The sequence below is a fragment of the Gymnoscopelus braueri genome (genome assembly GCF_963280865.1).
Source record: "Gymnoscopelus braueri genome assembly, chromosome: 20".
NCBI lineage: Eukaryota > Metazoa > Chordata > Actinopteri > Myctophiformes > Myctophidae > Gymnoscopelus > Gymnoscopelus braueri.
This window is the reverse complement of record NC_137622.1, coordinates 23,202,614-23,226,872: the sequence shown is the minus strand read 5'-3', so window position 1 is coordinate 23,226,872 and position 24,259 is coordinate 23,202,614. Positions and strand designations below refer to the sequence as shown.

At 42.7% G+C, this 24,259-nt stretch overlaps 1 protein-coding gene across 1 annotated transcript in view; it reads right to left on the bottom strand.

Annotated features, from left to right (window-relative positions):
* dock2 (dedicator of cytokinesis 2) overlaps nt 1-24,259 on the bottom strand; it is a 133,006-nt gene that overhangs the window by 26,178 nt on the left and 82,569 nt on the right. The window contains exons 27-28 of the mRNA XM_080416413.1: nt 1,175-1,273; nt 259-359 (exon numbers count right to left, since the gene is read on the bottom strand). Of these exons, the coding sequence (XP_080272539.1) occupies nt 259-359; nt 1,175-1,273 (200 nt within the window). The remainder of the gene's footprint in view (nt 1-258; nt 360-1,174; nt 1,274-24,259) is intronic.

Sequence of the window (24,259 nt, the reverse complement as noted above, 5' to 3'; positions counted from 1 at the left end):
TGTGTGTGTGTGTGTGTGTGTGTGCGTGTGCGTGTGTGTGTGTGTGCGTGCGTGCGTGCGTGCGTGCGTGCATCCATGCGTGCGTGCGTATGTGTGTGTGCGTGTGCAAGAGAGAGAGAGAGAGAGAGCGAGAGAGAGAGAGAGAGAGCACAATCGTGTAATGGGGAGATGGAGAAAGAAAGCAGAGTGAACCTGTCTATCGTTGTGTGTGTGTTTGTGTACGTGCATGCGTGCATGCGTGCGGATCCAGTACAGTACCTATTCTGCACCATGATCATAGCCATCCAGTCGGATGGATAGACTGTCCCTCTAGTCCCTATCAGATCTTTGAACATCAGGAAGGTTTCAATCAGGAAGTCCTGCAATGAAAAAAACACATTAGCTTGTGTTACAATGTTTGATGTGTTTGAGAATTTGTTATTGTAGTCAAATGTGAAAAAATATGTTTTACTTTTACTACGTGATTTATATGTATCAGGCAGATGCGGAAGTCTAGCCTGTCCCATGCTTCTTTTCGTTCTTATCGCATATCCCCACCACCATCGTAATGGTTCAACCATGCAGTCTATTTAAAGGTGCAGTAGACAAGATTCAGCCACTAGATGTTGCAGTTACAACACCTCTGTTGCATAAGGTTAGTTATTTCCCTATAAGGCAGTAATAATGCAGTTTGCAAAATTGTAATGCAATGGCTGCCTCCAAGAATGTTTTTAGTGGGAAAAAAGTACCGTGCCCAAGGAAAACAGAAGCACACGTGAATAATAGTGTCTGTAAGCTTACAGAGGTAAACAAAACAATCATTCTGGAGTTCTGTCGGGCTGACAAAATTAATGAAATTATTATTTCACAATCCAGTTTTTTTTTTGGGGGGGGGGTTCTTTTATTACACAAATATTTTTAAAGGTCTGTGGATGTATTATTTTATTATTATTATTTGTTTTCAAGGGATTCATACAGTATGCATACTGTATGATCATTTTGATGTAATAATTGTGTGTCTTTAGGCTCTGCTTATGGGGGTTTGCAATATCAGGATCTGTGTCATGCTTGAACAGATTGTTCTGGAGGGTGTGTGTGTGTGTGTGTGTGCACGTGTGTGTGTGTGTGTGTGTGTGTGTGTGTGTGTGTGTGTGTGTGTGTGTGTGTGCGTGCGTGCGTGCGTGCGTATTCTTACCACCAGGTCGGCGCTGCTGGTGAAGGTCTCTATGTATAATGAATAGTGACGGTCATCCATCTGACTGAGGATTGCTGTCATACAGGCCACAACTCTGGACTGGAATGACACAGAGAGAAAGACTGTCAGATGGAGAGAGAGACAGACATGGAGGGACAGATAGAGACAGGAAGGGTCGGGACACACAGATAGAAAAAGGTAGCTGTCTATCTCTCGACTGACAGATGGAGAGAGACAGACACAGTTAGGGGGAGGTACTGTAAAGACCGCAGACAGATGTACTGTAGAAAGACACAAACAGAGGGAGAGACAGGCACAGACAGACAGACAGAGAAACGCAAAAGCTGGAGAGAGACACAGACAGAGGGAGAGATAGACACAGAGGGAGAAATATACAGTGGTACAGAGACAGACCCAGACCCAGACAGAGGTAGAGTGACAGAGACAATTTATCTGCTGCTCTTAGCCATTTATAGCTCTTATTCAGAAACACTGCAGAATAAACTACCCAGTTGTACATGCTGACTTATGCCACCATGTACTCACTGTACCACTCTGCGTTGGAACTTTAATTTGGCTGTGGCTGAGCGGTACATAAAATTCAAACAGCAAGACAGCGAAGAATGTAACCCAATGCAGCAACTAGGCAGAAGAACATACGGAAGAGAAGAGAAGAGAAGAGAAGAGAAGAGAAGAGAAGAGAAGAGAAGAGAAGAGAAGAGAAGAGAAGAGAAGAGAAGAGAAGAGAAGAGAAGAGAAGAGAAGAGAAGAGAAGAGAACAGAACAGAACAGAACAGAACAGAACAGAACAGAAGGACAGAGGATAGATGCAGGTTATGATTTGTAAGCATGACACACCAAGCCATTGTCGGGGGAGTGCTTTGCTGAGGTGACTGGAGCTGATAGACGGTCGATATTTCACATCATACAGCAAGGACGCTCTTCAAACTGGCACTGTCCCATTCATCAGATCTCAATTATGGCTCTTCTCCCCTCTATCCTTTCCTACTTGCGTGTTCTTCAGCTGGTTCCTCTCTGGTATCCATTATTTCTCACCCATGTCTGTCGCTTCCTGACATTTTCAGAAGTACCTCTTCTCTAAGAAATCTCATTTCTTGTGCGAATGTCAAATTATTGCACGTTCCTCTCAGCAAACCTTTCTCCAATCATGTTTTCTTTCTTTCTTTCTTTCTTTCTTTCTTTCTTTCTTTCTTTCTTTGCTCTTTTTTCTGTCTCTCTTTCCATTTATCTCTCCCTTTTGTTGTCTCTCTCTCACCTTCCCCTCGGGCGTAAAGGAAGGACAGATGACAGAGAAGGAGGGATGAAGAGATAGAGCAGTGATGAATGGCTAATTGAAGATGAAGGATGACTGACATCACAGTATTTGACTGACCCCGGTGGAGATGTGTGCGTGCATGCATGCATGCGTATGCATGCACACATAGTGAGTTGGTCACTGCTGGAACCAAATTGACCCCAAATTTGCCATACTCCCATTTTCTCTCCCCTAAACCCCCCTTTGTGTCCTCCACCCCCTCAGCCAGATCTGACACATCCTCTGAACTTCTATATCCACCAGGGTCTTCAATGACAGAATTCTGAATATAGACAAGCAGTCAGTGCCTCCATATCGGGTACAGGATATGTGTGTCAACTTAAAATTCATTAAAATTTCATCCGATCAATCATAAAAACTTGAAGGACATTATACAACATCTGAAATCCTTCTCCTGCTACCTTGATATACAAATTGTCAACACGTCTCATCGCTCTCGTTTTCTTCCCACAGACCCTGAAAATTGCCGTCATCAAGCCACTCTTACAAAAGAATAGTCTAGAGACATCTCACTAATGAACAATTATAGGCCATATCAAAAATCATTGAAAAAGCTGTCTTTCAACAACTGAAAAACTTCTTGGCTCTAAAACACTGGCTTGCATCTCTTCCAGTCAGGATTTTGACCACACTACAACATTGAAAATGCTTGTTCAATGATATCCACTTAAAAAACAGACAGTGGCAGAATTTCAGTGTAACTGGATCTCAGTGCTGCTTTCGGCATGGTCACCCACAACATATTACTAGACTGACTGGGAAAACAGGGAGGGACGTACTTTCTGGCACAGTACTAAATTAGTCTAAATCACAGTTAAAGGGGAGGGACTACATTGTGTCTATACTGTAGGTAATTACACATAAGCAGAGAAACATGATTGTGGATTTTGCCATGCAGCTGCATTCTGGGGCCTCTTCTGTTCAATACTGCATAAATGTACGTAAATTCACTGGCTCAGATTATGGAAAACCAGTGTGTTTTGTTTTTCTTGTCTATCTGTCAGGAGGTGGAAGCGAGTGGTTGCACACGAGTTTCGTCTTTTTCTCCTTCCATGTGTGTCTTGGCCCCGCATAGCTATCAATCTCCTATCATTACAGTCATCACACCAACTAATTATCTTATTCCATCCAACCAATCAGAGAGGACCATCACACATTCACACCATTATGCTAATCACACTCACTGCCATTTAAACCCTGCATTTCAGTTTGTTCCCTGCCAGATTGTGTCATGTGTTACTTTGTGTTCCGTCTGTCCGTTTAACCGACTGACACATTTGCTTATTCTAAATTACAACTACCATTGCTGATCTGTCTGGGCTTTGTTTCTGTTTTGCATGCCAGTTTGTATTTTGCAGCCTTTCTGTTTATATTTATATTCTTGGACTTTGATTGATAGCAGTCATCTTTGATCGCAGTTTAGAATTTCATTCTCTGAATTAATTTGACTGTTAAGTGATCACCTGTGATTCCCTGTCTTGTATTAATTCTCTGAATAATTGACTATAAATGGTGAACTGTAAATTCCACATTAAAGCCCTGTTCAAAGTACTTTGTTGAGTCTGTCAGCACAAATTTACATAACCAATAGTCTGATGCAGGCACTGAGTAAATGCATTGAACAAATCCTGGATGTGCCATATTTCTTCAATTAAACAAAGACAATACTGAATTAATAGTTTTTTTGGAGCCAAGGAAGAACTATTAAAAGTTAATGCTCAGATTCAATTGGTAATATTAAAAACCACAACCCAAGCCTATATCAAATCTGGGTGTAGTCGTCATGGACTCAGACCTGAACTTCAAATGCCACATTAAGACAATTACAAAGTCAGCCTACTATCACCTAAAAGAATGCTCTTAAATGACTTGTGTTTCAGCAGGATTTTGAAAACCTTGTGCATGTGCATTGATTTAGACCCGAGCTGGGATCGAACCCCAGTCTCCCACTCAGCAAACCAAGGTCTCCCTACAAATCAGACAGCTGCAGTTGATACAGAAAACTCCTGATCAAATCCTTACTAATACAAAGAAATTAAGTATACTACTCCAGTTCCCAGAAGTAAACAATAATTGATTTCAAAATACTTCGTTTAGGGCCAAAATACATTTCCGATTTGAGAGATCCATCATGAACCAACCAGACCACTTTAGGTCATCGGACAAACACACACGGCCACCTTCATGTCCTCAAAACCTAAAACCAGCATTTTTTTTTTTTTTTGCACCATATATTTGGAACTAACTCCCAGAAAGCTGCAGGTCTGCTACACCTCGGGGGGTGACCTGATAGCCCAATGTTTAGGACGCATGCCACATGGGCTCTAAAGCCTGACAGTCATTCTCGGTTTGATTCAGGGCCGTTCGGACAATTTGCTGCTTGTCACTCCCCTACTTTCTCTGTGTGTTTCTCTACTGTACACAGTACCTATCAAATAAAGGCTCAGAAAATGCCCCCAAAAATAAAATAAAAAAACTACAGAGACATTTACTCAGGTTTTTGATTCTTGTGCTGCACAGTCATTTCCTTTTCTTATTTATTTAAACTTATTCAAATGTTCTATTCTTTAAACTTTTTGATATCTATTTTTAATTGAATCCGACTGTTCTTTTTAAAAGGTGTTTCAGTCTTAATAATGCTCTTAATGTTGTGTAAATAGTACTTTGAGTTGCCTTGTTTGTTGGAATGTGATAATACACATAATGTGTGTGTGTGTGTGTGTGTGTGTGTGTGTGTGTGTGTGTGTGTGTGTGTGTAAGGTCATTTGCCTTACACACACACTCTTTTTATATAGTCACATGATATACATTCACTAATATAGTTCCCAAAGGAATGAAAACAGTCACATTCTTTCGCACTGTCTCTAACACTCATATTATTGGTATTCTGTGGCTGTAAGCAGGTCTCCTGTGTTTTCAGTGAGCCTGGAGTTGCCTGAAGGGTGAGGCTTTAACAATCTTCACTCGTTTCCTCTGTGAGAAGAGAACACACACACACGCACACACGCACACACACACACACACACACACACACACACACACACACACACACACACACACACACACACACACACACACACACACACACACACACACACAGAGAATACTGTACACTTCAAGTGCTGGTTTCTGTGCTGATGACAGCTGACAAACAGAGAGAGAGAGAGAGATAAAAAGAGAGAGAGAGGTATTGGGTATTACAAAAAGACATGAAAATGTTACTTCATTTTCTATCTCTCCCTCTGCCCCTCTGTTCCGGTTTCTTTCCCTATGGTGATGGTTCATCAGTAATAGGATTAAAAACAGTCAAACACACACACACACACACACACACACACACACACACACACACACACACACACACACACACACACACACACACACACACACACACACACACACACACACACACACACACACACACACACACACACACACACACACACACACACACACACACCCTGGCCTTACTACACTGTAATTGGTCTCCACTCTCTCTCTCTTTATAAACCTTCCAAAACACACACACACACATGGTCAATAGCTCAACTAGATGAATAAGTGATTGCCGCATGCATACAATAGTCTGACACATGCAGCTATAAGACAAACAGACAAACATACAGTTGCTTCAGAGCTGTGCCCGAATCGGATTCGGCAGGTCAATATGATGATTTGACCATTTGTTGTATATATTGATGTCTAAAGTGACATACATACTATGCGCTATACACACACACATGCTTACACACACATAAACCGCTGCCAGGCAGCCCCGCCTCCTCCCACACACAGTGTTCCACTCTTGTCATCTCCTTCACTTCAATAGAAAACAGTTAGCGGGTATTGTCACGGTGTTGAGCTTATAAATATGGCAAGAGCCTCCGCGACCAGTTTTGATTGAAAAAGAAAACAGCAGAAGCGCCGTTTGGAAATGTTTAGCGTTTGAGGCAAATGAACAAGGAAGGGCAAAGGATATATTACTAGCAAGCCTTTATACTGTAGAAGTACTGCTACAGTGCCAACCGAGGATGCTGGCACCATCCTTTTAGCAAAGCACCTAACATTAAAGTTCAGACGCACTGAACCCTGGTATAATAAAGAAGAGGTTGGTGACACCTCTTGTTTCGACATCACTGATGCATTAAAGAAGATGCCCCAGAAAGCTAATTTAACTGACCCTCAGAGATATCTGGCCTGAAAGAAAGAAAAACAAAGGTCTGCTAAATTGTATGTATGTGCTGTATGTATGTAATATGTTGTCATTTTATTTTTAACAGCATATACTGTGTGTGTCTAGGGCAATAGAGTCTATCCTGTCCTGTCCTGTCCTGTCCTGTTCTAAAGCTCAAATAATCTCAGTCGACTGAGGGGTATTTGACAGATTATTTGAATAATTTACTTTAACTAGAAGAACTACTTTACCCCCCTGGCATCTCGATTTTGGGCATGTCATTATAAGGGAAAATAAAATAAAATATTCAAACAATTTTGAATGTATATTTTTTTTAATCTGAACTACAAGCTCACAACATATTTTCAAAATAATTTATTTTATTTGTGGTTTAGGGATTCAGGGGTTAAGTAGTTAAAGGGGCAGCCCTATGTGTGCCTTACATACATTAGTAAACTGTCAAAGAAATGGACAGCATAAGAGAGGGAGGTAGAGATATAGACAGAGAGAGATACAGAGAGAGAGAGAGCTCAGGGCTCGTCTAAGCTTAGGTCTTATGCAATGGTAAAGAGATTATAAACAAAAAAAGCAGGGCACAGATGTGAGCAAGGCCCATTCTCTACCCCCCCCCCCCTCCCATCTCATTCCATTCATCTGCAATCATATGGCCACTTCCCGGGCTTTTGGACAGTTCGGACATATGACCGTACAGATAACTGGAACGACCTACAGACCCACTGAGGGCTGCCAACCGTCCCTTGAAATACAGAATCGTCCCTTATATTTGCAAACTAAAAGACGTGTCCCTTATTGAACTGATAAGGGACACACTTTGTTCCTTTTTTGGGGGAATCAATCAATGACACGTATCTTACAGGTTGTCATATGTACAAAAACTGTACATAAGAGTACGTACATACTGTGAGATTTTATATTTTTCTGGACATCCCTTATTTTTCATGGAAATAAAGGACACCCGGTCGGGCGTCCCTTATTTGAATTGCAGGTAGTTGTCAACCACTGACAGATGAGACTTATGAATGCACAGAAAAACGCATACGAGGATGACCCCTCCCACTTGGCTTGTTCGCTTTGGTTTTGTATGTTCTGCCATAAATATACACACTAACCTTGCATTGTCACAAACTGTCCAGTACTGGTGATCTGGTCTAGAGACCACTTTCCAGATCCACACTTATTTGCACACACATACATTCACACAGTTTGTTCCATATTCACTATAGCAACCTGGAAAGCGACTTGATCAAAGTCTAAAACACACGTAGAGACCACAATTGAAGCAGAAACTCTCTCCACAATTTAAATCACAACTCTCAGAATTGTCAACCGATTTAACAGAAAATGCTTGTCTCCAGGTACTAATATATGACTTATGACATATTTCTTGCCCTGGAGTTATGGCAAGTGATCCAGTGGCGTATATTATACTGTCTATACAGTCTACCCTACTACGTGTGTTCGGTTCCTTTTCTGTTCCTAGGAAGAGGGCGTCAGTTTGCCGGAGGTGTGTCCGGGGAATGAATGAGGCACAACTGCCTCCAATGATCCCCGGTGCCTACAGTAGTTTAAGCAGGCTGGCCAGGGTCACTTTCTCTCTCTCTCCTTCCAGGCAGCAGATTTTGTGTTTGGTTCTGTCTTAGTTATTTTTTTACACCTGTCCAGTACACTTTCACACATCAATGCACTCACTACAGAGTACTGACTAATATAGTCCACAATAGATTTCTGTATGTTTTGTTATTATCTAAAAAACGTTTTTTACCCCTTTAATTACATGTGTGGTCTCCCATTTGTGACTTAACTATTTTCCGGGTTCATGAATCATGACAATATGCGGACAGATAGACAGAGGGAAGGAGAGACAGACACTCGAATAAGAGGAAATAGTTGGACCCACGGGCACAAACAAATTAACTTTAATCATTCAGCTATACTGAAAGACTACTGTTACACAGGACTCCCAATAGCATTCGACATCCCAGGAAAATACTGACAAAACAGAGCAGAGAAGTCTTCCATACTGTTATATGAAACTCTCTCTCTCTCACTCACTCACTCTCTCTCTCTCTCTCTCCCCTCCCCACCTCCCTCCGTCCCAGAGGAAAAGCTATTATGCCGTGCTGATCTGTTATTTTTTGTCTTTAGAACTTTTTTTTCAAACAGCACAAACAGCACATCTACACACATAAACACACATAAACACGCACGCACACACATAAGCACGCACGCACGCACGCACGCACGCACGCACGCACGCACGCACGCACGCACGCACACATGCTGGCCCTCTTCTGTGTCTCAGATGACACACATATGAATATAAATGAAAATGTGTATTGCATTTATATACAGTACATACACACACACACAGGCCTATATATATACCTCCCTATAAGTATGTCTGCAACATTGGGGTCACTGTAATAAATAAAATATAAAGGCAGAGGTTGTAAAGAGACTATGGAGCCATGGAGGTACGGAAAGAGAGAAGAGGTGAAGGAAGGAGAAAAGACAGGGGGAGGCGTACGCGTAGACAGTGAAAAGGAAGAATGGGGGGGTTTAATAAAAGATCAACAGATCAAAAGGAACAGAACGAGATGAATAAACAAGACAGGAAAACATTCAAATTCATACAATTCCCCTCCACTACTCTTCACTTTTCCCCCCTTCACAGACTGTAACACTCTTTCATCCTCACTCCCTTCTTTCTCCTCCTCCTCTCACCCCCTTCTTCATCAGCCATGATATGCGACTCCCCTCATCCCCATCACCCTCCCCTCCAAATCAAATTACTGAGAGCTTAGAGTAAGCAAACAGAACTCAGCCGTATGTGTGTCACACACATGTGATTGTGTGTGTGTGTGTGTGTGTGTGTGTGTGTGTGTGTGTGTGTGTGTGTGTGTGTGTGTGTGTGTGTGTGTGTGTGTGTGTGTGTGTGTGTGTGTGTGTGTGTGTGTGTGTGTGGTGTGAGTGTGGGTGTGAGTGTGTGTGTGTGTGTGTGTGTGTGTGTGTGTGTGTGTGATATAGCGCACAGGGGTTGGTTACGTAACTTCAACACACACACATGCAGGCAGACAGACGTAATGAGGCAAATACACGCACACACTGTTCGCCTCACTAGAGGTCAAATAAAACTCGACACAAGGTGAGTGGACAACTTTGCAGTGGTGCATACATCACCAGATATTTTCAGGAGGGGTCAGGACATTTAGATGGCCACTTTATCAAGCGACAGTGCTGAGACACACACACACACACACACACACACACACATCGTTTTGCACTCATATACTGTGTACTGTACAGTAGCCACGGAAAAGTAAAGTGGATAATTACATACATAACACACACACACACACACACACACACACACACACACACACACACACACACACACACACACACGCACACGCACACGCACACGCACACAATTTGACACTGTACACACTACTGAGTAAATGAAACAAACATAACAGTCAAATTGTGTACAGAAGACAAAGCATGCCTAGTTAAACATAATTAAAAAAATGTTATCAAATTACATTTAATCTAATTTTCCTATCATTTGTCTCATCTCTCTCTCTCTCTCTCTCTCTCTCTCTCTCTCTCTCTCTCTCTCTCTCTCTTCCTCTCTCGTCCCTACATACAATACCTGCAAGATAAATATTAAATGAAGCGCCTCCACTCTCAGCTCTTATGAATGAGAGAGAGGAAAGAGTGTAGGAGAAAGAGAGAGATGGAGGGGGGAAGACTGAGAAAGTGAGATACAGTATAGCTACTATACCTAAATAGCCCTCAAGTCACAGGAGACAAGCAAACCAGCTGCTAGAATGAGAGATGGAGAGGAGAGGAGAGGAGAGGAGAGGAGGGTAAGTGGGGCAAGAAGACAAGAGGACAGAATCAAAGAGAGAGAGAAAGAGAGAAAAAATTAGAGACAGAAACTGCTGAGGGGAGGAAGTCGAAGAGAGTGAATGTGGCAATGAAACCCAATGTTTACACAGGGAGTCAAAGATATAAATAAAGTGAGAGATAGAAGTGTGTGTGTGTGTGTGTGTGTGTGTGTGTGTGTGTGTGTGTGTGTGTGTGTGTGTGTGTGTGTGTGTGTGTGTGTGTGTGTGTGTGTGAGGGAGTGCACGTGCTTGTGTGCCTGTGTATGTGCCTGTGTGTGTGTTGTTTGTACCTGGCTCAGCTCCCAGGAGCACTTCTATGCTGCCAAAGTTTCATTGGGTCTTCCACCAAGCATGCCCACACACACAAACACACACACGCACAAAATCAGGGCACGCTGTGTGTGTGTGTGTGTGTGTGTGTGTGTGTGTGTGCGTGTGTGTGTGTGTGTGTGTGTGTGTGTGTGTGTGTGTGAGAGAGAGAGAGAGAGAGAGAGCGCGAACAGAAGAGGAATGGTCAGATATGGAGAGGTAGATAGGGGAGGGACAGCAAGGGAGGGAGGGATAGAGCATGAGAAGGGGAGAGAGAGAGAGTGAGAGAGCGAGAGAGTGAAAGAGAGAGAGAGATAGAGATAGAGAGAGCGAGAGAGATCATTTGGCTCTGCGCGGCACACAGGCATCATCAGCAACAGAATGAGAGAGAGAACAGAAAGAACGGAGGGACAGACAGATAGAGATGAAAAGGGGAAGAGGAAAGCGGCAAGAAACTAAGGACTAATCACAAACCAATAAGAGTGAAGGGAGAGAAGAGGAACTAAACATAAATGTAAAGCTCTGGATAAGTAGAGGTAAGTGACTGAGCAAGCAAGCAGTGATGGACTGTTAGTATAGAAGCCTTGCGCGCACGTGTGTGTGTGTGTGTGTGTGTGTGTGTGTGTGTGTGTGTGTGTGTGTGTGTGTGTGTGTGTGTGTGTGTGCACGCGCACACATGAGCATGTGCGTGTGTGTGTGTGCGTTCAGTACATGTGATTACATTACTGACAGTCTGAGTGCCTGGAGTATTTGCTCGGGGCAAAAGGCGGCATATTAACCACTTTAACCCTGGCGTTCCAATTTTGAAAATTTTGAAAATTTGAAAAAAATTATGTCAAGCTTTTGATTTTTTTTTTTAATTTTTCAATCTTTTTATAATGAAAATAGCAGATCTACAAGCTTGTGGGCTTGCAGATCTGCTATTTTCACTATTTGTCGTACGACAAAGTATTTAGGGCTTCAGTGGTTAAATAAGACAATCTAGGGAAATCTCTCCCGTCTACATTGCAGCTGTATTTATACTTTTGCCGAACTAATGATACATCAGACACACCAGGCGGGATTGGAATGAATAGGGTTGATAGTGAAGGTACGGATACCCCAAATAAGCTCTACTGATCATCAAGTGCCAAAACACTTGTGTGCACACACATAAGACACATGCAGATGCAGACATCCTGTCTTTTCCACTGTGTGTTGACCCTGTAGCTGTCATTAAAGTCTGCATCTTTCAACTTCTGAGTTTTCTGCATGTACGCATATATAGTGTATGTTCGGTATACAAAGCAGTCTCTGTATGTCTGTATGCAGTGTTTGTGTCGTCCATGTGTACATGCACTGGCCACATTTACTTTCACCAGCATCCAAACCACAATGTGTGTTTGTGTGCGTTTTGTCTGTGTTGTAAGCATGTGTGTATGTCATGTAAGCATGTGCTTGAACAATTGTGCCAGATTGCTTTTAAAAGCCTTTGAACCATGCAGTGTTTAAGCTGTGTAGTTTACCTCCTTCCTAACCTTCGTCGTAGCTTTTATCATGAGATTATGCTGTTAGAACACTCTCTCTAAATGCTAATGGTTGACTGACTCTATACTGTTTGTTGTGTGTGTGTGTGTGTGTGTGTGTGTGTGTGTGTGTGTGTGTGTGTGTGTGTGTGTGTGTGTGTGTGTGTGTGTGTGTGTGTACAAATACAATAAGTACATCTATGACTGAAACTGTGATAATATATGCGTATAATATATATATACTGTATATATGCTTTTAGGAGTGGTTGCATTATCATTTGCAAACAGTACTGGAGGCACACATGTGCATTAAGCCATTCTAAACACAATTATGAACAATTTGTTTGCAATTGACCTTCCCTGGTAGAGTAAGCTTAACGGATACGAACAAACCCAATCTGTTTGTGTGCGTGCGTGCGTGCGTGCGTGCGTGCGTGCGTGCGTGCGTGCGTGCGTGCGTGCGTGCGTGCGTGCGTGCGTGCGTGCGTGCGTTCGTTCGTGCAAGCAGCAGTCTCTTGCTTTCGCTGGCACAGTCATACATTCCAACTAGAAAAAAGCGACCTTCAGGCATTTGGCCCTGTCCTACCTGAAAGCCCCCATACCCCATGCCCCCCTAGTGGCCATTAACTGAAAAAAAATTACTATTGATGCAAATTCTACAAACTGTATGCAAATTAAATAGGCCAAAAGTAGCCTACCCAGTAGTCAGCCCTATATGTGATATTTGTGGCAAGTTTAGATGCAGATGTACTACTGGTCCTCTGTGGGACACTGGAAACACACCTTGCACACACAACAAGTCTCTTCAATTCTATAAGATAAAATATGTAAACCGATCACTCAATCATTCTGAGGGGGGCTTAGAGGTCAATGATCTACTATACAAGTTGAAGTTGTGGGTGTGTCTGTGTGTCTATGTCCCCGGATTATGCCCAAATTTGGACGTGCCTGACATCACAGCGAATATATATGGACATTACAGACATCAGCACAAATCAGTGTTGTTAGGCAACAGTTTCTTTGTGTGTGACTTCAGACCAGAGCTCCGTCAGCAAGAGAGAGAGAGAGAGAGAGAGAGAGAGAGAGAGAGAGAGAGAGAGAGAGACAGAGAGACAGAGAGAGAGAGACAGAGAGAGAGAGAGACAGAGAGACAGAGAGACAGAGAGACAGAGAGACAGAGAGACAGACACAGGGGAAAGGAGAGGGAAGATGAGAGGGAGAGAGACAATTTCGCCCCTGCAATTCTGGGTACCGAACCCCAACCAGCTGATCAACACTTCGTGACGACCAGCTCTCGATTAGCGAGAGATATGAAGAGAGGAAAGGACGAGGAGAGCAAGAGAGGAGATTAATGGGGGGAGAGAAGGAGAGAGAGGGAGAGCCTTTCACCCATGCAATAATCTGGGCAATGCTGTGTACCAAACCTCAACAAGTTGATCACTTTCAGTGCTCGAAAATAACTTTTTTACTTGGTAAAACTGGTGGTCCCAATTTAAAAAGTCAGGAGCACCAGTATATAATCAACAACAATACAACAGTAAGGTTTACAAGTTACATAACATGGTGAAAGTATTGATTGATTGATTGAATACTTTATTAACAAAGACAACCACAGGGAAATACAGTTCAATACAAGGTGTGTTAAAAGGATTTTAAACCCAAGAAAGCACTATGGCTTGTTTCGTAGCCCTTTGTAGCCTTAAAAACGTATGACTGGCCACCACTTTACCTTCATAGCCCATTTGGTTAATATAGGCTAATTAAAATGTCTCAAAATAATTGCAAATTGAATATAGTAACATGATGTATAACGGTACATATTGATTCTGAATATTTAGAATCGTTATAAAAGTCATTTACTAAAATATACCAGAAATGTGTTCTACTGTCTTGTCTCTGCCTAGCTCTGACAGTGGTGTACTCGCGCGCACATACTAGTGCGTGCACACGGAGCACCGGAGCAGCTCAGCTCCGCCTTCTCATTCAAAGTGAGAGAGAGACTGCAAAACAGATTCTCTCCGAGATCAGCTCGTCATGATCCTCAACTTGAAAATATGATCTGTCACATGGTGAGATCATACATAACGTGCTGGAATGTCGGTGTAGCAGCACTGCCCCCGTTCCGTTTTGTCAATAATACATTTAGAGCCATGGCTTCGCGATTCTGATAGGATGAGGTGGCCAATGGTAATAAGAGTGAAGGGAGGAGAGAAGAGGAACAAAACATAAATGTAAAGTTCTGGATAAGTAGAAAACTGTTAAAGCCATTGTAAAATACTTTATAAACACACATCTGTGACTGCAGGCATCAGCAAATAATTAGCATCCAATATACCCTGTACAAAAATTGTGATGTGAGCATTCATTGCAATCCATCACAAACATGACATCCGGATGTGTTTGGCCAAGAGGAGATCACAAACATGACATCCGGATTTGATTGGCCAAGCTTGGCGTGATGTAGTGCTCTGATCAGCACATCTAGATTTTCAGGGCACAAAGTGAAGGCTGCATAGCGGCTTGAATTATATTGTATTTTCAAAACCAAGTAAATTTGTCAACGCAAATAAAAGCATCAACCTATATGAATGAGACGAAATGCGTAAGTGCACAGTTTTACAACAAAATTGCAGTTAAGTTTACACCGTGGATCTGTAAGAAACAAGCCATTGCCATTTATTACAGGGTTGTGTGTGTGTGTGTGTGTGTGTGTGTGTGTGTGTGTGTGTGTGTGTGTGTGTGTGTGTGTGTGTGTGTGTGTGTGTGTGTGTGTGTGTGTGTGTGTGTGTGTGTGTGTGTGTGTGTGTGTGTGTGCGTGCGTGCGTGCGTGCGTGCGTGCGTGCGTGCGTGCGTGCGTGCGTGCGTGCGTGCGTGCGTGCGTGCGTGCGTGCGTGCGTGCGTGCGTGCGTGTGTGTGTGCGCGCGTGTGTGTGTGTGTGTGTGTGTGTGTGTGTGTGTGTGTGCGTGCGTGTGCACGTGCACGTGTGCGCGCATGTGTGTGTGTGTGTGTGTGTGTGTGTGTGTGTGTGTGTGTGTAGTGTTTTCCCTGGCATGACTCTGACTGTTCGGTCTCTTGATTGGCCAACCTGACCCGTCTGCTTAACTGATCGGCCGAGCTTCGCATAATGTCTTGCCACATAGCCAGTATAAATGGAACGACTTGCATCGTTCCCGACTCACATGGCCCCAAATTGCGCCCTCCTAGGGTTTTATAATGTTTGAAATATTTAACTTTAATTTCTTGATGTAAGTCAATGGGGACGGCTACATGGATCCCAACTTGAGATCTTTCAAGTTGAATTACTTTAAAACAAGGCAGATTTTGCATACTGCATGTGACAGTGAACTGTACAGCCCTTACACACATACAGTATGGGCGCCTAAACACCAACAACAAACGCATGCAGGTACAAACACGCACAACACACACACACAAACACAAACACAGACACGCGTACACACTCGCACACAGTGTATCAAGGGAGAAGGGGAGAGGAAGGAGCAGTTTAAAGATAGATTGCAATTTAGCCAAAGGGAGGCTTGATAATCATTAGATTATGACATTGACTAAAGCTATTTGATTTTTGCCAAGAATGGAGGGCATCTAGAGGGAACCAGATTTTTTTTATGACCAAACAGTTAGGGAGACTGTAGGGATACGGACGAGAATAAGAATTACCTTTGTGCGCGTGCGTGTGTATGTGTGTGTGTTTGGAGGGAGGACACACACACAAACAGCCATCCTGCTAACCAGATAGATTGAAAGAGAGATGAGAAACAGACAAGGGCGACATAAGGGGGGGGGGGGGTCGAAAAGACGGATGAGGGAGAGGCAGAGAAGACTGCCTGGGCAGTGCAATGGAGAGATCAGAGGAGGACAGGTAGATTTGGGGTAAATGATGGAGAGATAGGATGGAACGTGGGGACCAAGTCACAGATACAGTTCAGATAGAGAGAGAGAGAAAGAGAGAGGAGTCAGTTGTCAGAAGACAGGGAAGGGAGCAAACAGCGGAATAGAAAGGAGATAATGGCAAATGAATCATATATCATGTGAGAAAGAGGAGAAGGGGTGGTAAGAGGATGATGAAAGGAGAGGAAGAAGAGGCTAAAATACAGTCAGACTCAAAGATAAAAGGGGATAAGGAGACAGAGAAAGAAAAGATAAAAAGTTGAGCGAATAATGTGTGGATTCCAGTGTGTGGATTCACTCCATTAGCTATGCTAAGGTGTGCTGATGTGCGTTCACCTGTTTGTTTGCGTGTTTGTGTTGATCATTTCTCCTGACCCTCCCACCTTATAAAATCTGCTATTCTTACACACACCCCACTTCCTCACTTCCTTCATCTGCATCTCATTAACTCGTGTTCAGTTGTAAAGATCTCATAAATATTCAACTCTCCATTCTCTCTCTGGTGTGTTCGTCTGACGCACAAGCCAGCATGAAAACAGCAAACGTGTTGTTACCGTGAACACAGTTTCTCACAAGGTATTTTGGCTTGTGATGCAAGACTATGAAATAATCACCACGTTAACGCAGGTCTACCGATAAAATCCCTGGACTCACTTTATTGGAATGGGGCTTTGTGCAACATCCATTCACACAGCAGACTCGCAGCTTGATATTTCAGCAGTAGTAGGTGACATTAACTGAATTCATGGCATTAAGAAGCAAGTAACCTAGTGTCGGGATCCAATGTACCAGACTTTAATGAGAGAAATGCTGTACTAGCTAAGAATTGGGGGTATTGACTAGCTAGCACACAAATAAATTAATTGAACTCTGAGAGTGTAACACTCCTAACAATCAGGATTCAGGATATTGCAGAATAGCAATGGCTTTATAGATCCCTTGCCAAATGTTGTTGCGTCTTGTTGTTGTTTAGGGGCCTGTAGACCACAAAGAAGACCATTATTTCTCAGGTTCTTTTTGTGTGGCCGTGGTGGATCAAAAATAAGGCAGAAAACTTGAGGCTAGTTCACCCTACAAAACTAATGAATCGAGTAATTTACCCCACATTTCTCTCCTTGTCCCACTTCTGCATATCTAATCCCACAACACACTACACACATGCATGCACACACACACACACACACACACACGCACGCACACACACACACACACACACACACACACACACACACACACACGATGCATACAGGTGTGCTGTGCACGGTCTCACACAGGCACGAACAGACACACACACAGACACATCACACACACACACAAAGTCATTCAAAGGGACACACATGATGCATACAGGTGTGCTGTGCACGGTCGCACACAGCCACGAACACACACACACACACACACACACACACACACACACACCCCCCCACACACACACACACACACACACACACACACACACACACACACACACACACACACACACACACACACACACACACACACACACACACACACACACACACACACACACACACACACACACACACACACACACACACACACACATTCCATTCACATGCAACATTATTGGACAGACAGAGCCACACTTTCACACGCACATATACCTGTACACAGACACAGAGAGGTGTCTAGGGGCAAGGATTCATTCTGCAGGCTAAAATGGTGGTGCTCTATCAGTGTAGAACCAGAGTAGCCTTGGGGGAACTCTTCCTAAGACCAGGACACATCTACCTTCAGCTAGGATTCATGAAGCCCAGCTATGGCTGCTGGAAGTAGGGAGGTGAATAAACGAAGCTAAGCAGCAGAAAAGCCCACATCTTTTTCAACCCCCCAACACATCTCAAAGTACTGAGGAACCGTTAACGGTGGACTGAATTACCCTTTTCCTACGTCTCTATTGGATTACATGTACAGTAGGTGAGGTTAAAGGAACAGTTCACCCACAAATGAAAATTCTGAGCAGATATTGACAGAATCTTCATATTTTGGGTGAAATATTCCTTTAATGTCAGAGGTGAGGTTTTTCTTCAGCATGTTGTCAGAACAGTAGACACTAGCCTCACAAGTCAATCTCTGTTTCACTCAAGTGGATACTTGTAGGACACTTAAGAATCAGAGAAGAATTAATGAGAAAAAGGTCACAAGCTACATTTGCACCGTCGTGAGTGCAAGGTACTGACGGTTGCCTATTGTTGCAATGAAAACTGGCCCTAATGGCTTCTGGCTCACTGACAGAAAGGCTGATTAAAAAGCATTGTCCCTGGAAAAAATGCTGTGCATCCAATTAAAAACGGACAACAAACGGGGGCTGGTCATAATGCAGTGCCACTCAACGTGCCACCCAAATGGTCAGGAAGTTTTCCTAGTCGGTTCAATGAGACAGCACTCTCCCGTACATCCTTAATTAGCATTTTGCTGTCTAAGAATCAGCCATTTAGATCACATTGACCCTCATAAATGGCTGAAACTATACGCTAATAAAGTCAAATAAAAAGAGAAAACATATTTGTATTTCGAAAGCAGCAAGCATTTGCGTGCACATAATTATGGTCAGGCCACAACAAACATACCAGATCCACTTCCACCGTAAAGCCAATAATGGAGATAAGCTTGACCCACTACAATTCCCAGAGTGCATTGCGTGCCCTCCCACCAGGGGCCAATAAACTGCAGACTCTTGCCGTTCCAAATGTGAGTGGGCAAGGAAGAGAAAAGCGGTTTGATTACAGTGCAATAAAGTAAGTCTCTCTTTCGTTCTCTCTCTCTCCCTCCCTAAAGCACGTTTGCGGTCAATTGACAGGTGATCAGTGTTGGAAAGTAACTAAAGTAATATGTAACTTAAAGTAATATTATTACTTTTTCCCAGTAACTAGTAACGTAACTAATTACTTTCACGTTTTGAGTAATATTATTACCTTTACTTTTTTTCAAAAAGTAATTTATTACTTTTTTTCACGAGCCTTGGTGGTACTCTGGGTTTGAGTGTGTTTATTTGATTCTGTGTTGTTTTTGGTCAATTGATATAATGGTAGACTGGTTGGGATCCAGTTGCTATGCAGGCTGCTTGCTGATCCGGTCTAGAGCGGATACGGAAACGTTGCGCACTTGTCTATGTGTGAATTATCAGCTGCGGAAGGGCGGGCCTTAAACCGACCGGATCAAACAGTGTTGCCATGTCTGCTTATTATAAGCGACTTGTTAACCAATGAAGACGCGCTGTTAGCTTGTAGGTTGGCTATTTTCAATATATATATATATATATATATATATATATATATATATATATATATATATATATATATATATATATATATATATATACACACTCCTGAATGATGCACTAAATATCAGTCAGTCAGAAGAATGATTGTTTTGTTGAAGTTTACATTTCCTACACCCACCACAAACCACGATGATATGTGTTGCTATGGGAGCCTTTTTATTCTATTAGAATTACTTTTGTTTACAAAGAAATGAAGCACTTTATTTTCAGCAGTCATACAGAATGATTGATTATTTTTTTTAACTTGCATTTGCTCCTACATTCTGCCACGATGATATGTGTTGCTATGGGAGCTTTTTTATTTTTGTATTTTGTTAGAATACATTTTGTTTAATAAACAACAGAAGTTGTTCAAAGATTGTGTCTCATGATGAGTCATTATCTGTTTGAGCCCAGGTGTTTGAATTTGAACATTTTTTTAGGCAAAAAATACATGAAATACATTTAAAATACTTCCAAAAAAGTCCTTGCGGTCTTGTTTCCATTGAGGTCCTTAGTATTCAATTCATAGTCAAATGGTTTTCATTTAGTCTGTAAGTTATGAATTCATACACAGTAAAAGTCTTAGTGTTGATATAATTGAAATGAGTGTACAAATAGAACCAAATGGACCCGTCATGTGTACAGAACACTTTTCAGAGTTAAATCAACAATGAGACACCTGTATGAGACACCTGTATGATGACGGCATGGTGTTGCTTTACGTGATGTTGCAGTGTAGTGCTGCTGATCTTATATTAATAAGGTTTTTCTCTCTCTCTCTCTCTCTCTCTCTCTCTCTCTCTCTCTCTCTCTCTCTCTCTCTCTCTCTCTCTCTCTCTCTCTCTCTCTCTCTCTCTCTCTCTCTCTCTCTCTCTCTCTCTCTCTCTCTCTCTCATATTTCATAAACCCTTAGTATTTGAAGATTTCAACGTAGGGAAATACACAAAAAGGTTTGAGAATACTGATTTAGAAGGCATTTGAAAAATCAGCCTCAGGTCTTAATGGGTTAAAGTAAATGTAGAATGTACAGTAAAAGTAGAATGAGCTGTGGCAAACCTGCGTGTAAATGTAAACGGTCATCCATTTGTTTCAATAAAGCTCATGAACACAATTATTAATGGACTTACAGAGGCTGATGTGGGCTGTGAGCTACAGTAGTAGAAAAAGAAGTAGGATAATTCTCCATTGGGTACAATTGGCATAGCAAATCTCTGCCACTTCTGTGAACAATAAATCATATTTTTGGCCAACATATTCCTTGCAAGCTCAACACTACTTTTTCTTTTTCAATTCTAGAACACTTCTTATTCATCAAAAAAATCTCAACGTATCATTTGTCACAGTTGACTTTATTTAGAAATCCGCTGACCAGAAGTGAAATGCTTATAATTTTCGGAAATGAATCAGTCAGTTTCACATCAGTCAGTGAAGGAGTACTTTTCACGCACGCACGCACGCACGCACGCACACCACACACTTTCAACCCGATTATTTATACAGTTATGTAGCTCCAATTCTACAGCCATAGGCCTCTAAACTCAACCATCAACACATGCCTTAACCCTATAACCTTAACCTATTGTAACTCTACTGTACCTAAGTCCTAACCCTAAAACAAAAAGTGAAAAGTGAAGGCCAGCTAAAATAACGATTTTATTGTCTTTGAGGACATTTGGTTCTCATGAAGAAATAGTACAAGTACACACACCAAACACACGTTCCTCTTTCATCTTGTCCATAATCCGTCCCTTTATCCACTTCTATAAAGACACCATCTTTGCTGTTCAATTCTTTCTTCTCCATTCTCCTAAATGTCTCCCGTCCACCCAGCCTCCCACGTTGTCTCTACTCCTCGTTCGTTCGTTCGTTCGTTCGTTTGTTCGTTCGTTCGTTCGTTCGTTCGTTCGTTCGTTGGTGGCAGGCTGTGTTCAGGCCTTGCTCAACAGTCTGATGGTAGCCGGGTGGAAACTGTTGTACTGGTGTTCTGGCTCTTGATACTGCGTGTGAACAGTTTGGGGCTGGGGTGGTGATTGTCCTTGATGATACGGCGAGCTTTGACCGAAATAGGCTACAAAATTACAAATACCAAAAACAGCCAGAGAGAAAGAAGCAGACGGAGACTATACAGTATGTTGAAAGACGCACTGGAAATTACCTTCAACTGATACAGTATATTCTGAATCCCTTATTAAATTCTCAGACAGCATATACACGCACATCTAAAGTCCCACTCCTTCTGTTTTACACATGCGCGCGTGCACGCACACGCACACACACACACACACACACAGTTGTACTCCCTCCCAGAGAAAAATTTCATCATCAACAAAGTGTCTCAGCTCATTTCTCATCTGCTCTGAGAGATGCAGTCTGCCACACAAAAAGATTTCAGACGCATCACTAAAACCACACACACTCACAGACAGACACAGGCACTCACCAACCCGATCGCCAGAGGAAACGTTGTCATTGAACGTTTTTCAAATTCCGTGCATAGACAACTGGAAAACCCGAAAATCCGTGCATAGCTGCCTCGCATCTCCCCCATTGTGACTAAACCATTTCGGAGGCGCGCAGTCTCAAGGGAACTGTCGCCACGTAAGGGACCACCGAGTGAGCTAAAGCGAGCGAGTTGCCGTCCCGAACGTTGCGACGTTCCCTTGAGCCTACTCAGCGCCGTTTGAGTTACGTACCGATAGGCACAGAATCGTACATTTTGTTGTGGGGACTGCTCTGCTTCCGGGTTTTTCCGGGTTGCAACTGGTTACGCCCACCGTGGGACTCGCCGTACATATGCACGGAATTTCGGGTTTTCTAGGCAACTATGCACGGAATGACGTGCACTGGGTCCGTGCAATGTATACTAAAAAGGCTGCTCACAGACAGACAGACAGACAGACAGACAGACAGACAGACTCACACACTCACACACTCACACACTCACACACACACACACACACACACACACACACACACACACACACACACACACACACACACACACTCACACTCACACACGTGATACATGTTGCCTCACACCAGGTCACGACCCACAGAGTCCACCACAAGACAGTGGCTAGTACCATGGTTTCCATGGTAACTGAGCACCAACAGTCTGGGCTGCCAATCATTTGTGACCCGTTGTCCACTGGCTGTCCTAATGGGGTCATTACCAAGCCAATGCTATTGCTAACGACCTGCCTCTCACACACACACGCACACACACTCACTCCAAGGCAATAAACCAACCACTGAGCCACCCTGTCAGACACATATAACATAAATAGCAGCCATACATCACTGACTGACAGCTTTGGGTCCACTGAGCTTTACAAAAAAAGCGCCTGCTTTTTTAAACACTTTAGAACATTAACGAAAAAGAGCAGATCTGCAAGATCACAACGCGTTGCGTTTTGAGCTTGTATATTGGCTATTTTGAGGCGAAGAGATTTGGAAAAAAGCAGTCCAAGTACAGAGCAAACTCAGGTCCAGTTTACCAATACTAGAGGGTCAAAGTGGTCGTTAGTACTGTACTGTATGCTGCCTGAGTTTTGTTTACCAATAAAAGTGATTGAGCATTGACTGCAGTATGAGTACTGAGTATGTAATGTGATGAAACATTTTACTGTTGAGCTGGCTCACCTGTAAGGGTGCAGAAACATCTCATGTTATACCTCTCTGCTCTCATGGGCAGGTGTGCTGCCTGTCACTACTCACTGTCATCTTTGGTCACATATAACCAACTTTAATGTTTGATTATCTGAGAGGTCAAGGATTCTGATTATACTAATATGCAGGGTTAATATGCATTTTCCTAACCAATTAAGACCTATACATCTTTGTATGACAATTACCAAAAATAGCAGATCTACAAGCTCACAACCCATCATGATGCAATCAGTATAGTCAGGCAGTGTACCGGTATGTTGAATTTTCTAAAATGGATGGTGCCATTGCTTAATTCTGTTGTAATATAAATGAAGAACTAGGGACACATGTACATTCCATGGATGTATTACCTTTTGCTATTTTCTTTTCCTATACGGCAAGGTAAAAGGAGCGCTCTTTTTTGTCCTGCGTGTGTGAAAGGTTTTAGAAATAACAATAACAAGGCAGATATTGTAATGTGTACCGTTTGGTACACTCGGTACCTTCCATGCACTTTGGAACAGCTAAGGTGGTTTTAGGCACTCTACTAACAATGCCCATTAGCTGTTGTAAAATCCACGGACCACAGCCTCGTGTGGGTTAATTATTATTGCTTTCATTCAGCAGTCCTGATACTTAAGCCCTACGAGAGTATGAATGAATAGGGCTCTAGAATGTGACAATGGTGTCTACACCACCATCGATACAGGACTTGCTGATAGGTAAACCAAAGCCTGATTACTGCAGACCGGTAGCACTGCTGTGGTCTTTGAGCCAGTAGAACAATCGAGAGCTGCAGTATTGATGCTACGGTGGTTATTTGAAGCTATCACTTAAAAGGTTTTCTTTCTTCTTCTTTTGGTCAGAAGTCTCTAGGGTTTTTTACCCAAAGACGTGAACTAGGTCATATTTTATTTCTGCAATATTGAGAAACAGGGAACGTTTTATCCTTGACACTGTACGGTAAGAATCAGTTATGATGCCCCGCTGAAATTATAGTGCTCATA